At 38.2% G+C, this 25,032-nt stretch overlaps 1 protein-coding gene across 5 annotated transcripts in view; it reads left to right on the top strand.

Annotated features, from left to right (window-relative positions):
- Window positions 1-25,032, top strand: part of PAX3 (paired box 3) — a 99,147-nt gene that overhangs the window by 31,672 nt on the left and 42,443 nt on the right. The window contains exon 5 of one of the 5 annotated variants that reach the window (XM_054549901.2): window positions 2,541-13,731. The exons of the other annotated variants lie outside the window; for them this stretch is intronic. Within the exon in view, the coding sequence (XP_054405876.1) occupies window positions 2,541-2,602 (62 nt within the window). The 3' untranslated portion in view covers window positions 2,603-13,731. Of the gene's footprint in view, window positions 1-2,540; window positions 13,732-25,032 lie in introns of those variants that run through there. 5 annotated transcript variants of the gene reach the window in all.

Raw genomic sequence — 25,032 nt, 5'->3', positions numbered from 1 at the left:
TTAGGTGTCTTGGGAAAAAAGCACGACAAAATGTCCCAAATAATAATAAAAATGTAATTTAAAGTAAATTATAAAATAAGGGGAAACTCAAGTAATAGAATAAGCTAGGATACTTTTACCAATAGTAAGCAGTAACTCTCTTCCACTTACAGAAAGAATAGATTTCTTTTTTCACAATAATTTTGAAAAAGTGTTTTATTTAAAAAAATACATAGCATATTTTGATGTCTTTTGAAAGGGTGACTGAAAGTCATATGTCTGGAAAGATTAGGAAATGTCCATCATCTTATAATACTGAAAATATTGATGTACCTTGTAGCTCACAATCAGTGACGTGCAAATGGAAATATGGAGTACTTTTTAATTGTATTCCTCCTCACACCTCCTGGGTGACTTGCACATTTTCATCAACTTTTGTCCTTCTAGTCTCTTTTTCTTACTCCTTTTCCATGCAACTCAAAAATGTGTGTTATGAGGAGTGAAGGCTGGGGAACAGTGGTGAGAGAGAACACTTTGAGTTACTTTTTGTCTCCCATTTTAACTTTTCCCACCTTCTTGAACTATCAGTTAGAATCATGTGCAATCTCTGGGTAAGAGTGTGGCTTTGAATAAATTTATCCAGATAAAACTGGTCACTTGTTCTGCTTATGCTTTGGTGAATTTGGATTGAAGTGGCTCTATCTAGCTTACAGAGCAGACTTACAGTTATTGCACTTGTAGCACCTGCTGTATACAGGTTCAATGCCACGTGATTTCATAGGTTGCAAATGCAACAAACTGATACTGTTATTTCCTAAGCTGCTTCCTATAAGTACATAAGGAATTTCTGGGATCTGTATTATCTTTGGGGTCTCATGGTTTCAGTGGCTCTCTGAAATCATAGAGGAAGAGAATTTTCTCTCCCACCTCCTTTGGGCATACGTTTCTTCTTGGATCTGCCAGGCATTCCCCTTCAAGGGCCAGGTAGATAGCCACAAAGCAGAAATAATAATGTACTAATTGTAAAGCTAAGGAAGCAGAATTTTAGAGAGATTGTGTAGCAGCTATTAAGGGGCAGAGCTCGGCTCAGAATCCAGCTTTGCACAACTCTAGAACCTGCACTTTTAACTGCCACACTATGTGACTGGCTTGTGCCTTCTGGGAAGACAGTGGTATTAAGAAAGAACTGAGGAGGGGGCTACTTTCAGGGAGTGGGTCTAGTGCCTCTGCAGCTGGTAGCTCTATAAAGTGGGGCCAATAATAGTATTTGCCTTATAAAATTGTGACAAAGACTATATGAGAATATACAGGGGTGCCAAGTTCTTCTCAATAAGCATCAGGTATTGTTCTTGTTAATCTTATTTGTAGGGCCTGGCCCAGAGGGGGCTTTCCCAGGAAGCTAACAGAACCTAAACTTTGGGACTCTTGCACATATGAATTCCTGAGTGTGCTGAGGGTTTGTTGAGTGCTGTAGTGTTCTAAGTGAGGAGGGGAAACCAGGATGCAATCAGGATATGTTTCCGTGTAGGCTCCAGCAATTTGTTGTGATTTTTTTTTCCCGTTCTAAACAAATATTCACTTTTCAAGCCAGATTTTGTACTTGTAAATCTATATTCTTTTTAAAAGAAAGTCTCCCAAATTTTACAAGCTTCAAGCTCTGCAAAACCTGGATCAACCAACTACTGGCTGTCCCCACACTATTGGATTGGCCCTGCCTTCAAACCCTTCTACAGGTGTCCCTGAGCCAGATTCTGGCAGGATGTAGGAGTTTGGTCATTTTGCTGATTGGTTGTTTAAGAATTTGATTCACCCACAGGTATGAACAAGAATTCTAGCCGTTCTGTCAGATTCTGTGTGTATATGCATAAACTAAAGAAGTCAAAATCATCATCGTATTCTGGAATTGTTAAAAGTCTGACTTGCTACATATTCTCTCAGTGTCCGGAAAAGGTTAGAGGAAAAATAAAAATCAATCTTTCCCTCCCTCCCTCCTTCCCTCCCTCCCTTCCTTCCTTCCTTCCTTCCTTCCTTCTTTCTTTCTTTTTTTTTGATGGAGTCTCTCTCTGTCGCCCAGTGGCGCGATCTCTGCTCCTGCAAGCTCTGCCTCCCGGCTTCACGCTATTCTCCTGCCTCAGCCTCCCGAGTAGCTGGGACTACAGGTGCCCACCACCATGCCCGGCTAATTTTTTGTATTTTTAGTAGAGACGGGATTTCACTGTGTTAGCCAGGAAGGTCTGGATCTCCTGACCTCATGATCCACCCACCTTGGCCTCCCAAAGTGCTGGGATTACAGGCCTGGCTGAGAAGAAAAATCTTGCTCCAAGTATTAAGGATCCACAAGAGGCTAACAGAACTACTAGGAAAGCGTAGAACCTAGGGAATAATAATTTATTTCAAAGTAAGGGTAACAGGAGAAACTAGGCATTGCCCAGAAACCAAGTTAGAGCCTTTTATGAGACATGTACAGCAAAATCCACACAAACAAGCCACTCTTGAATGCCTACTCTATGCTAGATACTGGAGAGAATAGCGATTAATAAGATATATTCTCTCTTTTCCAGAACCTATAGCCTGGAGGGGAAGATGGTCACATGAGCAGATCACAACAATCTCATGTGTTTAAGTACTTTTTAGAGTCCAAGGCACTGTGGGAATGCGGGGGACGGTCGTCTGGCCATCCCCAAGTTCAGGAAATGCTTCCTTGAAGAGAAGATCTCAGAGCTGAGTGTTAGAGGATGACTAATGAGCTGAAGAAGCAAAAAATAAATGGTATTACTGGCAGAGTGAACAGCATGGGCAAAGGTATGGAATGGTCACATGGTGCATGTGGGAATGGCAAGAAGTTAAAGACAAGAGGTCCTGTCACCAGAATGCCTCAGTCTTCAAAGGCAAAAGCTGTGAGTGACCATTTTGTGGGAGCATTTGGGAAAGAACAGAGCCTGATGCACTGAAGTGGGAAGTCCTTTGGAATTTAACAACTTAACTCTTCCTTTGTGCTTTGTTCAAGGAGGTAATCTAAGCGTGGAGTTACAAATTATTATTATTTTTTTCTAGTTTCTTTCTTTTTATGATTTTAAATTTATTTTTTGAAATTATCATGGTAAAATAGACTTTTTTGGATTACTTTGTGTGGGGGTGAAATTTGCATAACACAAAATTAACTATTTTAAAGTGAACAATTCAGTGGTATTTGGTATATTCACAACATATTGCAATCACCAGATCTATCTAGTTCTCAAACGTTTTAATCACCCAAAAAGAAAACCTGGGACCCATTAAGCAATTGCTTCCCAATCCCGCATCCATCTCCTGGCAATCATCAATCTGCATTTTATCTCTATGGATTTAACTATTCTGATTATTTCGCAAAAATAGACTCCTACAGTATGCGATCTTTTGTGTCTGGCTTCTTTCACTTAGCATTATGTCTTAGAGGTTCATACATATTGTAGCATGCATCAGTATTTCATTACTTTTTATGGCTGAATAATATTCCATTGTGTTATATATCCTAATTTGGTTATCCATTCATCTACTGATGGACATTTGGGCTTCTACCTTTTGATTATTATCAATAGATGCTGCTGTGAACATGTATTTGATCTTTTTTTGGAGTCTTAACACATGCCAATTTATGCAATCATCATCACTACCAGGATAGAGCACAGTTCCACCACCCCAAAAACCTCACTTTGAAATTGTATTCTCTACTGCTCTTAGTCCCTGGAAGCTGCTGATCTGTTCTCTATCAATGTGGTTTTGTTCTTGAAGAATATCTTATAAGTGGAATCATACAGTATGTAACGTTTTGAGATTGGCTTCTTTCAATCAGTGTAATTACTTTGAGATTCACTCAAGTCATTGCATGTGTCAATATTTCACCCCTTTGTATTTATTGCCGAGTAGTATTCTACTGAATGGGTAGGCCACAGTTTGTTTATCCATTCACCTGTTGAGGAACAACAACCAGTTGAGGGTTTTGGTTATTTCCTTGTTTTGGTCATTATGAATAGAATTGCCATAAACATTTGTCTAGAGGTTTTGTGTGAATACAAGTTTTCATTTCTCTAAATACCTAGAAGTGTGATTTCTGGGTGATATGTTAACTGTATGCTTAACTTTATAAGAAACTGCCAGATAGTTTTACAGAGTGGCTCTATCCTTCTGCATTCCACCAGCAATACACAAAAGTCCCAGGTGCTCTGCATCTGTGCCCACCCTTGGTATTGTCAATATTTTTTTATTTTGCCATTCTAATATATTCTTAGTGATATTTAACAACGGCTTTAATTCATTTTTCTCTAATGGCTAACGATGTTGGACAACTTTTCATGTCCTTATTTGCCAAACATATATCCTCTTTGGTGAAATGTCTATTCAACCCTTTTGCTCATTTTTAAAAATTGTTAAATATTTTGTTTTCATATTGTTGAGTTTTGAAAGTTCTTCTTATATTCTCAATACAGGTCTTTTGTCAGATATGTGATTTGCAAATATTTTCTCTCAATCTCTACATTGCCTTTTCATTCTTTTAACCATGTCTTTTGCAGAACCAAAGTTTTATTTTCATGAAGTCCAATTTGTCAATTTTTTATTTTATCAGTTGTGCTTTTAAGCATCACATCTAAAAACTATTTGACTAGCCTTGGTCCTGAAAATATTCTGAAAATATAGACTTTACATTTAGTTCTATGACCCATTTTCAGTTAATTTTTGTATGTGGTGGTGTTAGGTTTAGGGCAAGGTTTATTAATGTATTTTTTGCATTTCTATATCTGTTTCAACACTGTTTGTTGAAAAGGCACTCCTTTCTCCATTCAGTTGCATTTGCACCTTTGTCAAAAATTGAGTGTCCATATTTTTGTGGTTGTTTCTGAATTGTCTGTTCTGTTCCATATATATATCTGTGTCTTTCCTTATACCATGATGTCTTGATTACTGTGGCTTCAGAGTAATTCTTAAAATCAAAAAATGTGATTCCTCTAACTTTATTCTTCTTTTTAAAATTGTTTTTAGCTATTCTAGTCCTCTGTTTGTCCACATAAATTTGTTAATTAGTTTGTCTGTATCTACAAAAAAAAAAAAACCTTTTGAGAACAATTTACTTTCAAAAGTTGTTTTATATTGGTTTTAAAGAGTTTTGGAAATCAAAGAGTGATGAAAAAAAGAATCTATTTATATTACATACCCAATTAATAAAATTATCTGCCAAACTGAGGATGTCATTTTATTATAAATTTTTCCTCTATACAAGTGCTCAGTTTTAGTAAAATGGTGAGAGGGGTTGAGTAAAGTCATATCTGCACCAGAAAAAAATGGAATTGTCATGCTTTTTTTTGTTTGTTTGTTTTGTTGTTTTTTAAAAGAATGGTCATGGTAGCTTTATTTGTTATAGTCCAAATAGGGAATAATCCCTAAGTCCACCAACAGAAGAATTGATAAAATGGATAAATAAATTGTGCTATATACACTACATTGGAGTCCTGTTCAGTAATAAAATAAGAATGAACAACTCACATATGCAACAACATGGATGAATCTGAAAAATGTTACATTGAGCAAAAGAAGCCAAACATATGAGTCTACATATACTGTTTGATTCTACTTATCTGGCATTCCAACACATGAAAAACCAATGGATTGTGGTAGAAATTAGAACAGTAACTGCCTCTTAGATGAACTGACCAAAGGGGCACAAAGAAGCTATTTGGGGTGCTGGGAAAGTTCTACTTTGGGAACCCATTGGGATATTGGTTGCCTGTCATACTTGTTAAACTGCTTTACTAATTTGTCATGCAACACTCAAAATTATTTTCAGAGAACAGGAAGGCATACATGAAACATTTAATGTACATTCATAAAGAGAAGATCAATCTCCTCATGGCTTTTATATCATTTATTTAATTTATATAGTTGTAAGCATTTGGGTCCTCTCAAAAGCATTTGCAAATGTGCAATATTATAAGGTTTGCAGGCCAATGTTCTGACTCATGTATTAAAAACTGCAATATCAGGAACTTGGGAAGGGAAGTAGAAGGTAAGAAGTTGGTGTTTCTTTTTCTTTTTCTTTTCTTTTTTTTTTTTTTTTTATTGTTGTTTCTGCTCGAGTGAAGACAGAAACCCACCCTCTGTTCTGCCTCAGAAGAGGACAATTAGAGAAATACTACAATCTTCCTGGTATCTTTTCCTCCTAATGTAGAATTCCATTGCATAGTTCCAGTGAACTTTGAACGCTGTGTTGTAATGTTCCGTACAAATTGACATGTGTGCTAGGTATTTAGATTTTTTTTCTTAGCTGTTTGCTAACATTTCAAATAGGATTAAAATTTAATACTTACAAAGTCAATGTGAGCATTATGAAAATGAGCTTAAAATATAATTAAGGATTCAACAAGTGAGCCTCAAATCTGGCTGAGGCTGCCTGTGAAACCCTTGGCTTTTTGAGGGAGGCTGTTAGCAGTCGGTGGCTGTGGATATCCTGGCAGTCCACTGCACGCATGCCAGCTCTGGCAAAATAGTTGTTTGCTGATATAATTTTGGAACTTTGGGTTAGATGAAATCTGCATTTCAGGTTACTTTGAAAAAACTGTATATTGAGATAAATATCTAAGAATAAAGTTTATCAGTGTAGTAATTTTAGGAATTCTCCATTGAGACTGCACTCACTGCATTGAAGGATGTGGTGCTGAGTGCTTCTGGCCACAACCTGAGTCCATTTTAACTATTTGTAAAAAGTCTAAGTGACTCTAGGTGATTATTCAATGGTTCTAAGGAAAGCATTATTTTAAAATCTTGTGTTGCGGCATCGTGCGGTGGCTCACGCCTGTAATTCCGGCACTTTGGGAGGCCGGGGCAGATCACTTGAGGTCAGGAGTTCCAGACCAGCCTGTCCAACATGGCGAAACCCCGTCTCTACTAAAAACACAAAAAGTAGCTGGGCATGGGGGTTCACACCTGTAATTCCAGCTACTCAGGAAGCTGAGGAGGAGAATTGCTTGAACCCGGGGGGTGGAGGTTGCAGTGAGCTGAGATCATGTCACTGTACTCCAACTTGGGCAACAGAGAGAGATTTTGCCTCAAAAAAAAAAAAAAAAAAAAAAAAAAACTTGTGTTGCTTGAAATGGTTTTTTCATTCCTCAACCATGACCTTATGGTATTGAAATAGAGACATGTGTAAATGAAAGGGAGTTTGATTTCTTAGTTAAAAAACAGATAGAAAAATAGGACAGTAAAACTATGATCATCCAGCAGTGATCATTATGAAGCTTTTGTTTCCTGTTGTTTTCTTTTTGAGAAAGGTCTTGCTCTGTTGCCCAGGCTGGAGTGCAGTGGCATGATCATGGCTCACTGTAGCCTCGACCTCCCAGGCTCAAGCAATTCTTATTTTTCTATAGATTTTTTTTTAACATGTAGTCTTAATTTGCCACTTCAATCTTGTGATGTACAATAGAAGAGCATTCAGTTCCCCATCTTAAAGATAAACAGACCAGACATGGTGGCTCATGCCTATAATCCCAGCACTTTGGGAGACTGAGGCAGGAGAATTGCCTGAGGCCAGGAGTTCCAGGCCAGCCTGGGCAACAAAGTTAGACCTCATCTCTACAAATTTTATTTTTTAAAAAATTATCCAGGCCTGGTGGTGTGTGCCTATAGTCCCAGCTACTCCGGAGGATCACTTGAGCCCAGGAGTTTGAGGATGAAGTGAGCCATGTTTGTGCCACTGCACTCCAGCCTGGGTGACAGAGAGACATCCTATCTCTTAAAAAAAAATAAAAAAAGAAAGTGAGGATCAGAAAAGTTAAATGAAGCTAACTTCACTAGTAAGTAACTGCTAGTAAGTAGCAGAATCAAGATGATAACCTCATTCTCACACCAATCTGAAATGGCATTTTACTTTTAGGTAAAGGAAATTCCTATCTATGTCTGTTAGAAAAGAGAAAGTATGACTTCAAAGTCCTGAATTTCTGATCCTGAGGCAAAAGTTATTAGGTTTTAATTTTTTTTCCTTTAAGACCAGATGAAAAAAAGTTAAGAATGCTAAATTTTGTATCATCAACTCTGGCTTTGAAATGTTTAAAAAATATGGACACTTGCATTTTTCTTTCTTTAAACACAATCAGTGTTATTTCCCAGTGTCACTTCTCTGTTTAGTTATAAACCCCTTTGATTCTGATGTTCTTAATAGATGTTAATTGGTAGAATGCTATGCCTAGTCTTTATATTTGATATATATCATGTATTACCTGTAAAGTGCTTATTTGTTTTGTATAATCTCTTGGCCTTACCTTTTGATCTAGATATAAAACAGGCAGAAGCAATGTGATTCCTGCCTTTAATGTCATATGATTCCACGAATTAAGAATTTCCATCTCAGAATGTATCAGGAAGTGGAGAATGGGCTTATTCAAACAATTACGTTCTGTTGGATAAGTTGTGTTAGTTGCTTCCGTGTGTGTGTGTGTGTGTGTGTGTGCTCATTTTGAGGTAGGTGTTCATTTCGAGGTAGTAAAAGTAGGTTTTCCCTTTCACAAGAAACCACTCTTGGAAAGTAGATCTCAGCTGCTGCAGATGCAGCAAAATACAGAATAAATTTAGTTTAGGAAACTTGAAATGTTAAGATTATTTTTTTGAAAAAAAAAATTTTCAGGAAGGAGTTTCCTAATTCTAGTCTTCTTGTTGACGCTGGCTTATTAGCTCACTCCACAGTATGCTTCAGGGTGTGAGATTTGTATAAAGTGTTTTAAATCAGTGCCACACAGTCAACCCCAGATTTGGCTCTAGAGAACAAGACTCAGGAAAAAAAGAAATCTCAGCATCACCAATAAGAGAATTTTTGTTGTTGTTAAGAACTGAATTTCAGATCCACACATTAGAACATTAGAAAGGTATAATCCATACCCCATAAAACTCAGATTAAGAAAGTCCTCCATGTATGCCATATATTCCGTAATTGCAAACAGTATGCAAGGTTGGGAAATCAAGTCCCAAGCTTAAAGGTTCTTCCTGGGGAGCTGCAGAGGAAGGCGAGAAGCACATAGATGCATGTCAGTTTCCAGACTCTGGGATCAGGCTGTTGTTCTTAAAAGGAACAAGGCATCTTCAGAAAAAGTGTGATTATCAAACAACAGGTCAAAGTTTATCTCTAGGTCAATGACAAGGCAGGGGCAGGGTGGTGGTGGTGGTGATGGTGTCATCATTCTGGCTGTGAATATAAGCTCCATATTTAAATAAATTTGTGGTAATGTATTCAGATTTTTTTTCAAATTACCTTATTAGGTTTACTAAGTATTATTTAATAATGAAATTAGAAAATTGTTCTTACTTATAATAATCTAATAATGGGTAATAATAATAAAGTTTCCCACACATTACATAATTTAATCCTCACAGTAATGCTATAAGGTAAATATTATTATTCCCACTTTGCAGATGAAATAAAATTGAGGCTTAAAAACATGACTGCTTCCTTTAGGCAGACAAATACATTGCTTTTTCCATCACTATAGTTCCCTCTGAAAAAGCTGGATTATGTAATATGGATTCATCTTTTTTGGGTTTGCTTTTATTTTTACTTGTTTTCACTAGGTTTGGAGGATTCATCTTAATTTGATTTAACTTAAAATAGAGATGCACTTGAAAGCACTCTAGAAAACTAAGTTTTAGAATGGAAGCATATCTCTTGAATAGAATATTCCTCTTTCTTGGAGCAGTTCTTTTTTCCTTCCCTTTTCCCCAGAAGGGTTTTCCGTCCATCCCTATTACAAAGCTCCTCTGTGCCCTGCCTGGATGTTCTCACAGAGGTGGTGTGGGAACTCCCTGAGCCGGGATGATGCAGTCAGCAGCGCGGGGGCGACCATGGGGAGGCCCTGGTGGGCACAAAACAGCCCCATTTCCTGCCCAACCATGCTCTGCCTTGAGCCTCAAGAGGCCCCGACTTCTGACTTCTGCCCTGCTGTCAGATGCGAAGGGCCCTCTAGTCTTTATCACTCTTTATTGTTTTATTTTTTTAAGCATAATTCCCTGGGAGAACATATCGTACAGTGACCGGTACATGCATTCTTACTGGCATTTGAAAAGATGAATCGAGACAGGTAGTCAATTTAGATGACTTTTTCAACACAAAATGAAGGATGTGTTTAAAATAACGTCTGGAAAACAGGCACTATCTCAGTGAAAGTCCCTGAGAACAAGTCTCAATAATTAGCATGGCAAAACAGCAAATAATTATTTTTTGAGCATTCACTAGCTATGGAGTTTCAAATTATTTGTAGCTGCTGAGGTAGAAAAATAATCATTCTAGCATAGTACTATGCTTAAAACATAAAAGTACATTATTAATTGGCCCTTTATATTTGGCTCTATGAGTTAAAAGACATGAAAACAACACACATCTTGAATTGTTATAGCATGAAAACTTAATAGTAAATTTAAATAGTAAGTGAGTGTGAAGGAACAGAAACTTACCTGAAGGTCAAAAAAAATGCTGAGTCATTTATACAGCCGATGTTTACTGTGTCCCTGTTAAGAGAGCAAGGCACCTGGAGACATTTAAGCAAAGCTTAGACATTGTAAAATATATATCTGTGTCAAAATTATCTTTGTCCCCAACTACTATTTTCCCTTACCATAAAAGAGCCCATGGCGTTGTGTGCCTGTGTGTGCCCGTTCTGTGACTATTTCCCAGATTTTACCTATGTGTTGATTGTATTTATTGTCTCAAATTAGCTTTATCATACAAAACTATCTCACAAGTACAGGGTCCATTTCAATGATACAATGGAAGCAAAGTTTAGAGTTTAGTGGTAGGTGGCCCTATCTGTCTTTTTAGAAGTAGAATAAGCCTTGGGCCAGTCTGTTGAATTTCAAAGTGGAAAGCGAGTTCTTCAAATGCAATGACTGCTTTCTGAGATGATGTCAGGTTACTTTCTCTAAAACAAGTTGTGTCATTGAAGCATAACATGAAAAATACTGCATTATTATTCACTTTATGATGTTTAGGAAGAGAAAATAAAAGAGTATTAGTTTTAAAATTGCTGTTATATACAATATTTAATTTTGCATTCATGAGAAAATGAGACTTCCAGACTGCTGGTAATGAAAAGTTAATTCCTTGCAGTAGAGAAATCAAAGAGCAGTTTCCGAGTCTCTGGGGCCGAAGGACTTGGAGGAGGCTAGGGGGTCTTTGTGCCTGAGGGATTGTCTCAGTGGGAGTGGAGAGGGAGAGGGAAGGATCAGGAAGTGCCTGCCTCAGTGTGAGCCCAAGGGATCAAGGAAGGACGGCAGGGGTCTCTGAGAGGGAGGGATGGCATTATTGGGATGAGAGGACGTCCTGCTCCTATCAAGGCATCGTCCAGAGGATGGTGAGCACTGTCTGCAGGGCTGGCTGGAGGGAGAATGGTTTTTTGTAAACAGAGAAAGTCTTCCTGCAAATTCTGAAAACCCTTAGGAGGATCAGCCTTACAGCCAGTTTGACTCCTTGGAATGTAATTGATTCTGGCACATTCCAAATAGCAGAGGAAGAAAGGAGCCCATGACTCTAAGGTTTAGAAGATCAGGGTTTGGTACAAGACAAAGCTCATCCTCAAGGTAGGTGCTAACAACTTCGAGTAAAGAATATAATCGGGGCTGGGAGTGGTGGCTCACGCCTATAATACCAGCACCTTGGGAGGGCAAGGTGGGTGGATCACGAGGTCAGGAGATTGACACCATGCTGGTTAACACATGGTGAAACCCCGTCTCTACTAAAAGTACAAAAAAAAAAAAAAATTAGCGGGGTGTGGTGGCGTGCACATGTAGTCCCAGCTACTTGGGAGGCTGAGGCAGGAGAATGGCCAATATTGTGCCACTGCACTCCAGCCTGGGCGACAGAGCGAGAGTCTGTCTCAAAAAAAAAAAAAAAAAAAAAAAAGGAATACAATTGGGCATGCCATTAGTATTCTATTATAGACCTGTGAAATAGCATGTGCTACGGCCACACTGCTAAATATGACAGATCAAGGAATTCACTCCATGTGCATCTTCCTTCAAAATCTAGGTAGGTCAGTACTTCCCTAACATCAAGGTATCTGAGTTGCCTGCAACAGAATCTGAGTTCCTATATGTAAAATGCCAAGAACACTGACCAGCTGACATGGTAGATGCTAGATAGGTGTCAGTATTATTATAATTAATTTCTGAGGCCTTTGTTTAAAAAGAACATTTCTGGGACCACTTTAAGTGATTTTGATGTTGCAGTCTGAGTTGGGGCCCCCAAGTCTTCCTTTTTAACAAACAGCTCAGGTGATTCTGATGCAGGTGTTGGTAAATGATTTGCGTGAGATCACCTAGTGGGGATTCTCCAGCTAGGAGGTCTTTATACTGCTCAGCCTATCTCCTTGAAGCCTTCACCGTATTTAGGCAGGGCAGGCATTTTCTATCACATGCCTCCATAGTGGAATGACCTCATTCAGCCTCAAAATCAGATCCCATGACTCACATTTTTGAAGGCTGCACATTCTCTTCCCCACTAGTGAAATCTGTAAATGAATCTGGCCTGAACAAAACAAAATCTCAATTTGTATTAATGCTGCAACTTGCCCTGCCGACTTCCTGAGTTAAAAATGTAAAGCTTGCCAGGTGCAGCGGCTCAAGCCTGTAATCCCGGTACTTTGGGAGGCCGAGGTGGGTGGATTGCTTGAGGTCAGGAGTTCAAGACCAGCCTGGCCAACATGGCAAAACCCCATCTCTTCTAAAAATACAAAAATTAGCCAGGCGTAGTGGTGCGTGCCTGTAATACCAGCTACTTGGGAGGCTGAGGCAGGAGAATCGCTTGAACCTAGGAGGCGGAGGTTGCAGTGAGATGAGATCATGCCACTGCACTCTAGCCTGGCCAATAAAGCAAGACTAAGTCTCAGAAAAAAAAACAATAGAAAATGTAAAGCTTAATAGTGAGCCTTAAATATATGAGTCTATTATAAATGCCATGTTGATGTTGAGTTTTTGACATGCTTATACTGTAGAGTATCATCAGAAACGTTAAACAATATGAAATAATTGCTCATTAACTCTCTGTAAGGGATCTTCTGATAGTTTTAGCTACCCACAATGTTCTCTTGCATCTTAAGTAATTATGACATTGATGGAGACATCAGTTTAGGGGCAGATCCAGAGATGGGTCTGCCAGATGCCTTTTTGATAAAATAATACTTAGTGACTGTGGGAAACCCAAATTTCCAAAGGTCTTCCTGGTCATCTAAGAAACTCTGAATTTCAGACCCTTAGGGTCACCTTATATGTGCGATGCACTGGACAACGCTTATCACAAGAGGAAGCATGTCAGAACAGATGAGCATATTTCATACAACAAGACCAATCTAAATGTAAGGTGAAGAAAGACTGACAAAATGTAAGATGAAAAAACACTGTGACAGCTACCCTCCTTTCCCCAGGCAAATAACATATCAACTGAACACAAAATGGGATTAGAAGTCCAACTATTATCTGGTTAACCATCTAACATGTCTGATTGAATACTTAAAGTGAAACTTTCTGTTTAAAAAAAATTTGCAATTGGCATTTCCTGGAGATTGGATGTCATATTAAAAAAAAACTTGTTATTTGCTGTATTGCGAGCTCTGTTCTGCTCAGCTTTTTATGTGCACTGCTTTGCAGATAACTGGAAATACTGCAGGCACTGAGTAAGTATTTGGTGAATAAATAAATGTAAATTTAAAGAAACATTTTGAAGAAAAAAAAAAAGGCCAGGTGTGGTGGCTCATGTCTATATTCCCAGCCACTTTGGGAGGCCAAGGCAGGAGGATTGCTTGTGCCCAGGAGCTTGAGAACAGCCTGGGCAACATAATGAGAAGCCCATCTCTTAAAAAATAATTAGCAGGATGTGGTGGCATGCTTCTGCAATCCCAGCTACTCACCTACTCAGGAGGCTGAGGTGGGAGGATCACTTGAGCCTAAAAGTTTGAGGCTACAGTGAGCTAGGAACATGACACTGCACTCCAGACTGGGCAACAGGCTCTTTTCTTCTATCTCTAAAAGAAAAGAAAAAGAAAGAAAAAAAAAGAAAAATTTTGTAGTGAGGTTGTTAAAACTTTGACTTATTTTTTTCTTGGGAAAGAAAATGTATGTCTAAATGTATGTATGTTGTAGGTTGTGTCCTATTCTCTGGACTCTGGTTATATCTTTGACAACTTGTTTTACTGTAATTTCTGTGGTGCATCACCTAGGTTTATTCAGAGTCTTAGTTTACATGAAGTTTTGGATGCTAAGTCACACGCTAAAATGCCTAAAATGTCTTTAGGGTTTGAGAAAGTCAACAGACTAATGTCAAACCAGGATATGCATTTCATACCTCAACACTATAATTTACCTGTATTTTACATTCTACAAGCACTCTGTGTTTTCCAAAGTCTGTTGATAGCCCTGTAAATTTGTTCCTCAGAGCTACCTGTGGAGTGTTAGCACTCTTTCACAGACAGGGAATCTGACAGCCATACCATGTAGGCAGCTCACCCAACTGATCATCTGGGTTGAGAATAGAATCTTCGGAATAGAACAACAGTTCTTTCTTTCATGCTGCTTCTAGCTTCTTTGTTTACTAAGTAGGTAAGCTTGCTGCTCTGGTGGTGGCCATTTAGATAGAGATGATGGAAGTAGCCTGTGGGGTACCAGGGCATAGGGTTGGGGAGTGAGGTGACAACTTTGGTTCTAGCAATTCTGGGAGAGTAGTTGGTGGTTCATGTCAGAGGTCACTGAGTCTGAAGTCAAAGCAATGATCATCAGTAAGCTAAACTAATCATAGCAAAGACTCCAGGCCACTTAGAAAACTACTGTCCTGTTAAAAGAGTTTCCTGGTCCTCACCCTTTTTATGAACTGAGCAACAGCTCAGTTTTTGGATATAATTAATTCATAAATTAAGTTGGACACCTGCCCTATAAGGTTGAGTAACATCACAGAGATCTGGGTCCTCATGGGAAAAAAGTTCCACACAACTCTGGATTCATTAATGTCTGAACATAGGAGAATAACAGGAGATAGGGCAAGGAGTCCCTCCATCCACATGGCAGAGGGATTGGGACTTGCATTATGCTGTGGATAATGGGAGTTTTGAGTCTTAGATGGTGATAGTGATGATGGGCTTCGGTGGTAACGGAATGTGGGGATGAAGTTTGGCACAAAATTCATAGACTCAAGCTTCTACATGAGAGAGATTGAATGTTAATTCTACTTTCACTACAGACTAGCTATTATTATATAACCTCTCTGAACCTCATTTTTTCAATCTGTAAAATGGGGGATAATAATAATGTTGATTTGAAGATTGGATGAGGGAAAGCAAGTAAAGATGCTTGGCATGGCACCTGGTGCATAGTAAGCACCTATAAAATGTTGGCTATCATATAGACTAGGCAAATATTTTCTGTCAAGGTCCATATAGTGAATATTTTTGGCTTTTTGGGGCCACTGGCCTCTGTTACCACTACTCTGCTGTTGTAGCATGCAGCCATAGAAAATACAGGAATGGATGAGCATGGCTGTATTCTAATAGACTTTATCAACACTAAAATTGTATGTAATTTTCGTGTGTCAATGTTACTCTTCTTTTTTCAACCATTAAGTAATGTAGTAACCATCCTTAGCTCAGAGGTAAAAACAGGCAGTGGATCACGTTTCGCTGACCTTTGGTATAGTCTGTTACGTCTTCGATTTGGAGGTATTGTTTTGTCTCCTAGCACTCCATTTATGTTTGTGATGATTTTTCTTAGAGTTCTGTTGGTAAATTCTGGTTATGAAGCAAAGCAATTTCAGAAAGCCATGGTGAAATTGTGATGGGTAAGAGAAATGCAAATCAAAACCACAGTGAGATACCATCTCATACCAGTTAGAATGGCAATTATTAAAAAGTCAGGAAACAACAGGGGCTGGAGAGGATGTGGAGAAATAGGAACACTTTTACACTGTTGGTGGGACTGTAAACTAGTTCAGCCATTGTGGAAGTCAGTGTGGCGATTCCTCAGGGATCTAGAACTAGAAATACCATTTGACCCAGCCATCCCATTACTGGGTATATACCCAAAGGATTATAAAACATGGTGCTATAAAGATAAATGCACACGTATGTTTATTGCGGCACTATTCACAATAGCAAAGACTTGGAACCAACCCAAATGTCCAACAATGGTAGACTGGATTAAGAAAATGTGGCACATATACACCATGGAATACTATGCAGCCATAAAAAATGATGAGTTCATGTCCTTTGTAGGGACATGGATGAAGCTGGAAACCATCATTCTCCGCAAACTATTGCAAGGACAAAAAACCAAACACCGCATGTTCTCACTCATAGGTGGGAATTGAACAATGAGAACACTTGGACACAGGAAGGGGAACATCACACACCGGGGCCTGTTGTGGGGTGGGGGGAGGGGGGAGAGATGGCATTAGGAGATATACCTAATGTTAAATGAAGAGTTAATGGGTGCAGCACACCAACATGGCACATGTATACATATGTAACAAACCTGCACGTTGTGCACATGTACCCTAGAACTTAAAGTATAATAAAAAATAAGAAAATAAATAAATAAATAAAAATAAATTGTGATGGATATTGACAGTGTTCCCTCTTCACCTGAGGGTGGTTATGACCACAAAGTGGTTACCACTAGAGGACAGTGGAAGTGTTGGGGGAGGTAGTTCTTTACATGCAAATGTGCATTTTCAATTTTGTTTATAATCCAGGAGCCATGGCAGTCAGCCCAAAACTTCTATGTTAAATAAATCTTCCTCAAATGATCATGAGTTGCAACTGCTAAGTGAAAATTTGTGTTTTATTTATTTGAAAGTGTGAAGAAATGTAGAGAAATTTAGTTTCTAATGAATCATTTGGGGCAGAACTGTATGAGGTCCTGTGTCATATTTAGAATTTAAGAAATTTCAGATGAGAATAAAGCCACATCTTCGGATGCAAATAAAGGAGAAATATAAGATAGTATTTAGGTAAGTGAAATTCTAAAGCCCTTGTCCTTGAAATAACCAACCAATCTAACCACAAACATTCTTTTTTCTTGTAAATTTCTAATTGCCCCAATTCTTCCACTTCAGTTTCTAGGGTATTAAGTCTGGCCTAGGTCTGGCCCATGTTCCCTTTTTCATAATACCTTTTTCGAAGTTTCTGTGGCCCAGGTATTTCCTATGCAAGATGTTACAAAGTGAATTGACATGCATAGAATTTTTAGTGGTATTTGATTTTTTTCAAGTTTGGGAGGGTGCTAGCAGTATCATTTTTTAGGGACAGAAAGATTATACATGCTGGCTAAAATCCTGAATTGACTCAAGGTTGTTCGCAAATTCCCATGAAAATACCAAAGCTTTTTGGGGGTTACTTCCCAATAATGGAACTACTTCCATTGCACAAAAGTAATACATATTCACTACAGAAGATATATTCATGATAGAATTTCACAAACTATTTCAACTGCATTCTGAGGCTTAGTGAGTGTAAAGACATGCACATGGAGGAACCAGAGTGATGGGAAGGGTGCAATCATGCTCATAAGATCCCCCTACCTGTGATAAAGTCCAGGTTCTCAAGACATTTCTTTAAGGGTAGGACATAAAGCAAAAAATAAAACCACAGTTTTATTCATGAGGTTCTCTGAACTATCCATGACCTATATGTCTCCATTTACTCATAAGTCGAGGTAGGTTGATTTCAAGTGGAATTGGGAAAGAAACCCTATTCTCCCATCAAAGACTCTAGGTAGTTTATAAGCATGAATATTGATTGACTTGATTGTTCCTGCTATTTGGGGATCAGGGGAGGGCTGTCATTACTGTTATTTAGGGATATTTTATACTGTGTCATTAGCAGGAACAGCAGACATAGAAGGAAAGTGTCTTTCACTTGAAGACTGGCTTCAGCAGAGGTTCATGGGCAGAAGTGAATTTACAATGGAGAGAACTGCAGGACTCCGGGGGCAAGGGCTTCTTCTGAATCTCTGCAAAGGGCCCTTACAATGTGTCACGTGGTCATGTGATTTTGTAGACTATGCAGAAGAAAGCTAGTTTTGTGTTCTTAAAGTGGATGTTCCCAAATCAGAAAAGCTTCAGACCTCTGCAAAACATAGACCTACTTCTAACACTGCACTTTTGGGCTAGGATTTACTTAAACCTTTTTTGAAAGAGGAGAAGAAAAAAACCTCTTGGTTGATAAATATGTAGGACTCTGGAAGTCGAAGAGTAAACCTTTCCTAAGGCCTAAGACTGAAGATGAAAATGGGAAAAGGAAAGAGTTACTCAAGGAAAGGGTCACTGAGCTGAAAGAGGAATGGTATTGTTGATGTCTTCTTGTATTCAAAAAAAAAGAATCAGGACATTTGAGAAAAAAGGGGCAAGTGTATTTAGTTGTTCAGAGAAAATAACTTCATACTTTTATGTTTTTATTTTTTGTAGAAACTGAAAGGCTTAATATAATGCCTCTTCAATTTAATTCTTGCTAATAAAGTTTATTTAATTGGTGCTTTATTATCTACTATAATAATAAAATCTGGTGGGGGTGCTGCTGCTGCTGAAAACATGTATGTTACATGAATGTTACAGTTTACTAAACACCTTCACAGTTTTTTTCTCCATTGGTAAATACTGAAACCAAGAAAGAGCCTCCTTATTTACTGTCTGTGAATGCCTCCAAAATTAATTGCAATCCTATGAAAGACTGAAGTAGAGTTGATCACATACTCCTCAGTCACTTTCCTTATTTTGTGATAATGCTGTATCATACCATCAGCCAGTTTTTCCTCCTTCCCTCAGATTTTTTTTACCATTGTGACAGTCAAAATAACCACTAAACTTTAACACACAAAGACATTTCTCTTAAAATGACCTCTAATTTTTTGTTTACAAAACTACTCAACAGGCAAGCAAAGAACCAAGCTCCCTCAAAACCTGCTTTTAGTAAGGCAATGTTTGCATTTTTTAGATTTGTCTGTATAAACTTACTAGTTGCTTTGCTGACCTCTGACTATTTGACCCTTTAAAATGAAAAAGTACTGCTGGGACACACAGCTAAATGGATACAAATTCAAGGAAGTGGTCAATCAGAGAAATAAGTGTGGTTGCAACAAGAGTTGACCTGTAAGTTGTAGTCAATAGTTTAATTACCAAGGAAAGGCATGGTGTGTATGGAAAGTACAAAATGCTCTTGCAGTACAGAGAAGGGAGGGGCATTGATGGCTGTGAGGTTCAGCTTTGTGAAACTTTGTGAAATGCTTTGAGGAATGCTTTGTGAAACTGGGCTTTGAGACCTGCATGTGGCATTGTGTGAAGATGTGCAGAAAGGTATTCAAGGTAGCACAGACAGTGAGGGAGCCAAGTTATGACAAACAGTTGGTCCATTTTGGCAAGCACGTGAAATTCTGGGAAGTCGTTTTGTTCCACTCTAATGAAAACTTTAAATGCCATAAAGTGAATTCCTAGCAGATTTTTGTGTACATGTTCAATTTCACATTAATTACTAGTTTTCTATATTTTACAGCTAATTTGCTCTGGAATTTATTATTATTTCTTATTAAATTGGTTATTAATCAGTAATTGAACATATATCTTATTTGAGTGAAAAAAATTTGTGAATAATACTAAACAATAGATGATCCAGAGGACATTTTTATGCATATTTAGAGTGAAGACTGATGATTGTCTTTGAAGCTCTGACCTGTAATTGACCCGCTGAGACTTTGGGCAAGTTCTTTTATCAATGTCATTTTTAAAACAAAGATAATATCCAACTCACAGAGTAGTTATAAAGATGTAATGAGGTAGATATAATGAGATATAGTGAGAATTTAAAAATCAGAAACAAAACAGCATTATATAATGGTTAGATGTAAATAGAATGGTTAAGATGCTAAAAAAAATTTTTTTCCTCTCTGGGCCCAATTATGAGTCCACCTCATTCCACTAATTTTCAGATTCAGTGGGTTTGTTGGTGGTAGGAGGACTTTAGCTACCATTAGAAAATAGGAGTAAATTCACCTATAGATCCACAGAAAAAAATGAGTTGATCATGTGATAAAGTGAAAAAAGCCAGAATTTAGAACTCAGAGATATAGGTTTGAAATTTAACTTGCCACCAAGCCAGTTGATGATGGAGGTATCATTTCATTCCTCTGAAACTCAGTTTTTGTTTCTTGAATTTTTCAAATCTAGAGTAAAGTGTTGTCTGCTGATATTTAAAGTGATTTCTAGGTTTTAAAATTCTATGCTAAGCAGCACATTTAGCACAAAACATGAACATCTCTGACAAATAGTGGGAAAAAAAATTTAAAAAACGATCTATTTCTAATTTTCTCCCTGCAGTTTAGTTACGTTGTTAGTTACCTGGGATTTGCCTTCCTGTGCTTCCACTGGTTTTCTTCTCTTGTCACTCTCTCTGTGCAGAGGCTTAAACTCAGCCATTCATACTCTCATCCTGCTCTAGCTTCTTCTATCAGAAAGAAGAAAATATTTGAAGAGCCCCCTCCTACTTCATTGAGGCCTGAATAGGAATAAGGACATGGACTTGGGAGGGATGCTGTAAGGACAACAATCTCTGATGACCCAGCCCTGGACAAGCTTTCTTAAACTTGTGGCTAACTTATTGTGAGAATAGAAAGAGAGATGTATAGTGGGTTCAATGTTTGTTTGGATGAATTAGACACCTGAGTTTTACAAAGACAATGAGAATATATGTGCATTTGTCTCAGCCCTCATACAGAGAAATTGGCAAATTTTCATATCTAGACATCCAAATGCATTCACAGGTAAATATGAACAAATCAGAAGCAGTAGTGCTTTATAATCTCAGAAAACAACTTTCAGAAAGTTAAATTTTCAAATATAAACAATACTATTAACCAAGCAACTTTTGTTATTGCTAAAATAACAAGGATAAATTCACTTGAAAACTTGCTGGAGGAAAGAGTTTTATTTACCTTTTTAATGTCTAATTAAGAAAGTTTTTAAAAACTTATATTTTGTTAATAATATACACAGGAAAAAAGAATGCCAAGGAACACAGCAAAGGAGTTTGGTCTGTCTATATCTATCTATTGATCTATTGATCCATCCATCCAACCATCCATCCATCCATCTGTATAATCTAATTCTCTAATTTAAAATCAATAGTAATTCTTTTTGATTCTGTGACTATCATTATTTTTTATTTTTAGACATTGCTCAAATTTTATTTTATAATGTACTGTACTTTTATAGTATGAAAACAAAAATGCACAATGAAATAAGAAACATATTTTGCTCAGAAAGCTTTTCTTAGGAACGAACATGTAAATTGGGTGGTGAAGAGTGAGCTTGAGTTTGAACTGAATTGGCAGTAGTTTCTTTAAATGTTGGCATCTGTCTTGACATAGTGATGGGATGATTTCCAGTTAAAACCATGGGCTGGTGTGGGTGGGAAGAATGGGTGGGGCTACTTTTGGTTTTTACCCAGGAAAAGCTTTAACTTATTTAAAGCTGCCAGGGATTAGGACACATTGTCAGATCCTCAGCCTCAACTTCAGTCCCTCAGAGCAGGCTTTCCTAACTCAGAAAGGCTTGTCAGAGGAGAATTTTGGGGAAAAAGTGGTCATGGTGAACCCATTGACTCTGAAACCACCTATTGCTTTATTTTCTATCCTTCTTTGCTAGAAAGGAAAGTTGATCCTTCTCTCTCTCTCTCTTTTTGAGACAGAGTCTCGCTCTGTCATCCAGGCTGGAGTGCAGTGGCATGATCTCAGCTCACTGCAACCTCTGCCTCCAGAGTTCAAATGATTCTCCTGCTTTAGCCTCCGGAGTAAGTGGGATTACAGGTGTGCACCACTACGCCTGGCTAATTTTTTTTTTTTTTTTTTGTATTTTTAGTAGAGATAGGGTTTCACTATGTTGGCCAGGCTGTTCTCAAACTGCTGACCTTAGGTGATCCACTTGCCTTGGCCTCCCAAAGTGCTGGGTTTACAGGCGTGAGCCACAGTGCCTGGCCTCTCTTCTCTTCTTTCTCCCCTCTTTTATTCTCTTCAGTTATTTTCTCTTATCTCCTCCCCTCCTTTACTCTCTCCCACATAGCACTTCCTTATTCATTTCCCTCCAGTTCTGCAAGATTGTCCCTGAAAAGGCAATGTGGAAAAGAAAGGCAGTTGTCCAATAATTCATGCAGAAACCTGCTACTGAAGAAATTCTTGTTTTTTTCTGGTGTTGGGTACCTGACCTATTCACGTTGGTTGTGGACACTAATAAAAATGATCAGATGGTGAATTGCTCACAATTATACTTTGTTTTGCCTGTGCAGATCCATATCAGTAGACATATAGAAGACAAGAATTTGCCTCCAAGCAAACATATTCAGGTTTTCCCCATGAAAATCAAACTAAATATTGGCATATGCTTAATTTCGTTTAGGCTGGTTGCCTGATTTTTGTTAAGCTTGGCCTTCTTGTTTAGGCCCTGAGGTATTTGGGAGCACTGAATTTATTTACTTTCATAGCTACCTTAATTTTATTCTATTTATTTTCTTTTTCTTTCTTTGAGACAGTCTCGTTCTGTTGTCCAGGTTGGAGTGCAGTGGCATGATCTCAGCTCACTGCAACCTCTGCCTCCCAGTTTCAAGTGATTCTCGTGCCTCAGCCTCCTGAATAGCTGGGATTACAGGCGTGCGCCACCATATCCAGCTAATTTTTGTATTTTCATTAGAGACAGGATTTTGCCACATTGGCCAGGCTGGTCTCATACCTCTGGCCTCAAGTTATCTGCCCATCTCAGCCTCTCAAAGTGCTGGAATCACAGGCATGCACCACCACACTCGGCCTAATTTTTGATCTCACAGTACAGATACAGGCCCTGGGCTAGGTGAAGTTGAGTAACTTTGTTCTTCATTTTGGATTTTTAAGGGAATTGGGAATGAGCAAGAGCTGAGTATCTTTTTTTTTTTTTTTTTTTTTTGTGAACAATATACTGTCTGACTACGGGCAGGTTCTTCTGAAGAGGAAGCAGATGGGAGATTGGATCATGCTTATTGTACACATTTGGGAACTTCTACAAACACCTGCAAAGCTTTGGTGGTGATTTTTCTCTCTCAGTCTTAGGATGTAGAGAACATTCTTCACATGCTATTCCCTTATGCCTGGTAGGACTGGTGAACAAGAAGCGGAATAGGTGCAGAAGGGATAATATTTACTGAGGATAAATTGTGTGTCAGGAATTGTGTTATGTTTTGCAAACTATCTCCTTTCCTTAAAAAACACTCTTTGGAGCAGATGTTTTAAACCCTACCTTGCTGATGAGAAAACAGATTCAGAGGGTTAATAAACTTGTCCTAAATCAGAGAGGAAGGGGACAACTGGGTATTCGAAGTAGTTTGGCCTCTCTCCTAAGCTGTAGGACACATCACCATGACATGAAACTTCCTTTGCCCAAACCTTTGATATCACCTCTTGTAAGTTCAATGGCAACTGTTGCTTAGACACAAAAAGACAAAATTTCAAAAAGCAGCTGTCCCTACCTAAGGCTGGTGATAAATCATTTACATCACCTATTTAGTCATTTTGACTGGTTTGCCAATTCCTCCCCTAGGTTCATTGGTTGGATGTGACACTAATCTGAAGAACCACCTTGTAGACAGGAGACTTATACTTTTGCACGATGAAGGGGAGGAATCACACTCTCTTCTCATTCATTATCCCCTCTTCACAGCCTCTAGGGAAGTACTTCTTGCACAGTAGCTATTCCAAGCATGATTTCTGATGATGACCTTGATGTTGCTGCTAATTCCTTTGCCAGCAAGGATTAAGCTCAGCTTTCTCTGTTGCCTCCAGGAAAAGAGTTTTCTCTTATGTTCAGTTATTACCTCTTTCTATCTTCCAACAAGCAATAATTGACCCAGATAAGATTTGGATTTTCAAAACAAGCTTCCTGTGCTACCCTTTTTCTTTTTTACAGAACCCAAGAGAATATGGGAAGCAAAGAAACAATCTTGAAATACCATATGGGACGTGTCATTAAAAGCCTTTATGTATTATTTTGATCTTTATACCAAAGATCACAGAATCTATGGCTCTGTTTCTTAGTAAATAACATATCTAGGTTTTTCAGCTTTGACGGGCTATTTAATCTTTCTGTTGCCACAGGGCATGACTAGATTAACTCCTATGTATACTGACACTTTCTTTTGCCTTAGTGGAAAGAGTACTGGAATGAGAGTTTTACTTTTTGAGTTTAGGCTCCATATATTATTCATATTTGCATCCCTGGTGCCAAGGACAGTATCAGCCACATCTCAGGCATTTAATAAATGTTTCTTGCATGATGTGTCATTTGAGATAACCTCACTTGCTCTCTCTGGGCTTCATCAGAATAATGAAGGGATTGGCTCAGGGCTCCTTTCAAGGATGCTGCAATTTTGTAAATGCTTTATCTTGGCATTTTCAATTCTCTACTCATTTATCTTCTTACATCTTTGCATAGGCTTTTGGCACAAAAAGTGTAGTATTTAACTTTCTTCTAAAACCTGCCTTTCTTTTATTTTCCAAACGTCTCATGTCATGCTAATCTTGGCAAAGTTTCATTGTGGATAAAGCTGTTTAGGTTTTGTGTATCTTTGGGTAGTTTTGTCCTAATAAGGGTGACAGGAGAATTCTTTTGTTTTCTACCTGCTCCAAGAGGCTCTCTGTGTAAGTAACTTATTATCTCCTTTACATATTGAATCTTTGTTTATTTGTTGACTTTTAAACAACATATGCACACAACAGCAAAAATATTTGATAGTGGAAAATAAGGATGAAGGCAAAGTACTTGTCTTGGTCAATTATGTCATGAGACTTATTGAACACTCATGTCTCATTCAAAGTTCTGTAAATATAGCTAAGGTTTAGATTTCATAAGCAGAGTTCTTTCTTGGTAACTGTACAGAACATAATTTCTACCTACACCAACCACCACTGAAAGTATTACTCACCTTTTATGCTTATGTTTTCACAACTGATTTACAGGGTTGTGATATCTGAGTCCTAGCTCAGTGGATCAGGAAGAAA

Source organism: Pongo abelii, chromosome 11 (genome assembly GCF_028885655.2).
Source record: "Pongo abelii isolate AG06213 chromosome 11, NHGRI_mPonAbe1-v2.0_pri, whole genome shotgun sequence".
NCBI classification, from domain to species: Eukaryota; Metazoa; Chordata; class Mammalia; order Primates; family Hominidae; genus Pongo; species Pongo abelii.
The sequence above is the reverse complement of the archived record's forward strand: the minus strand, read 5'-3'. Positions and strand labels throughout refer to the sequence as shown.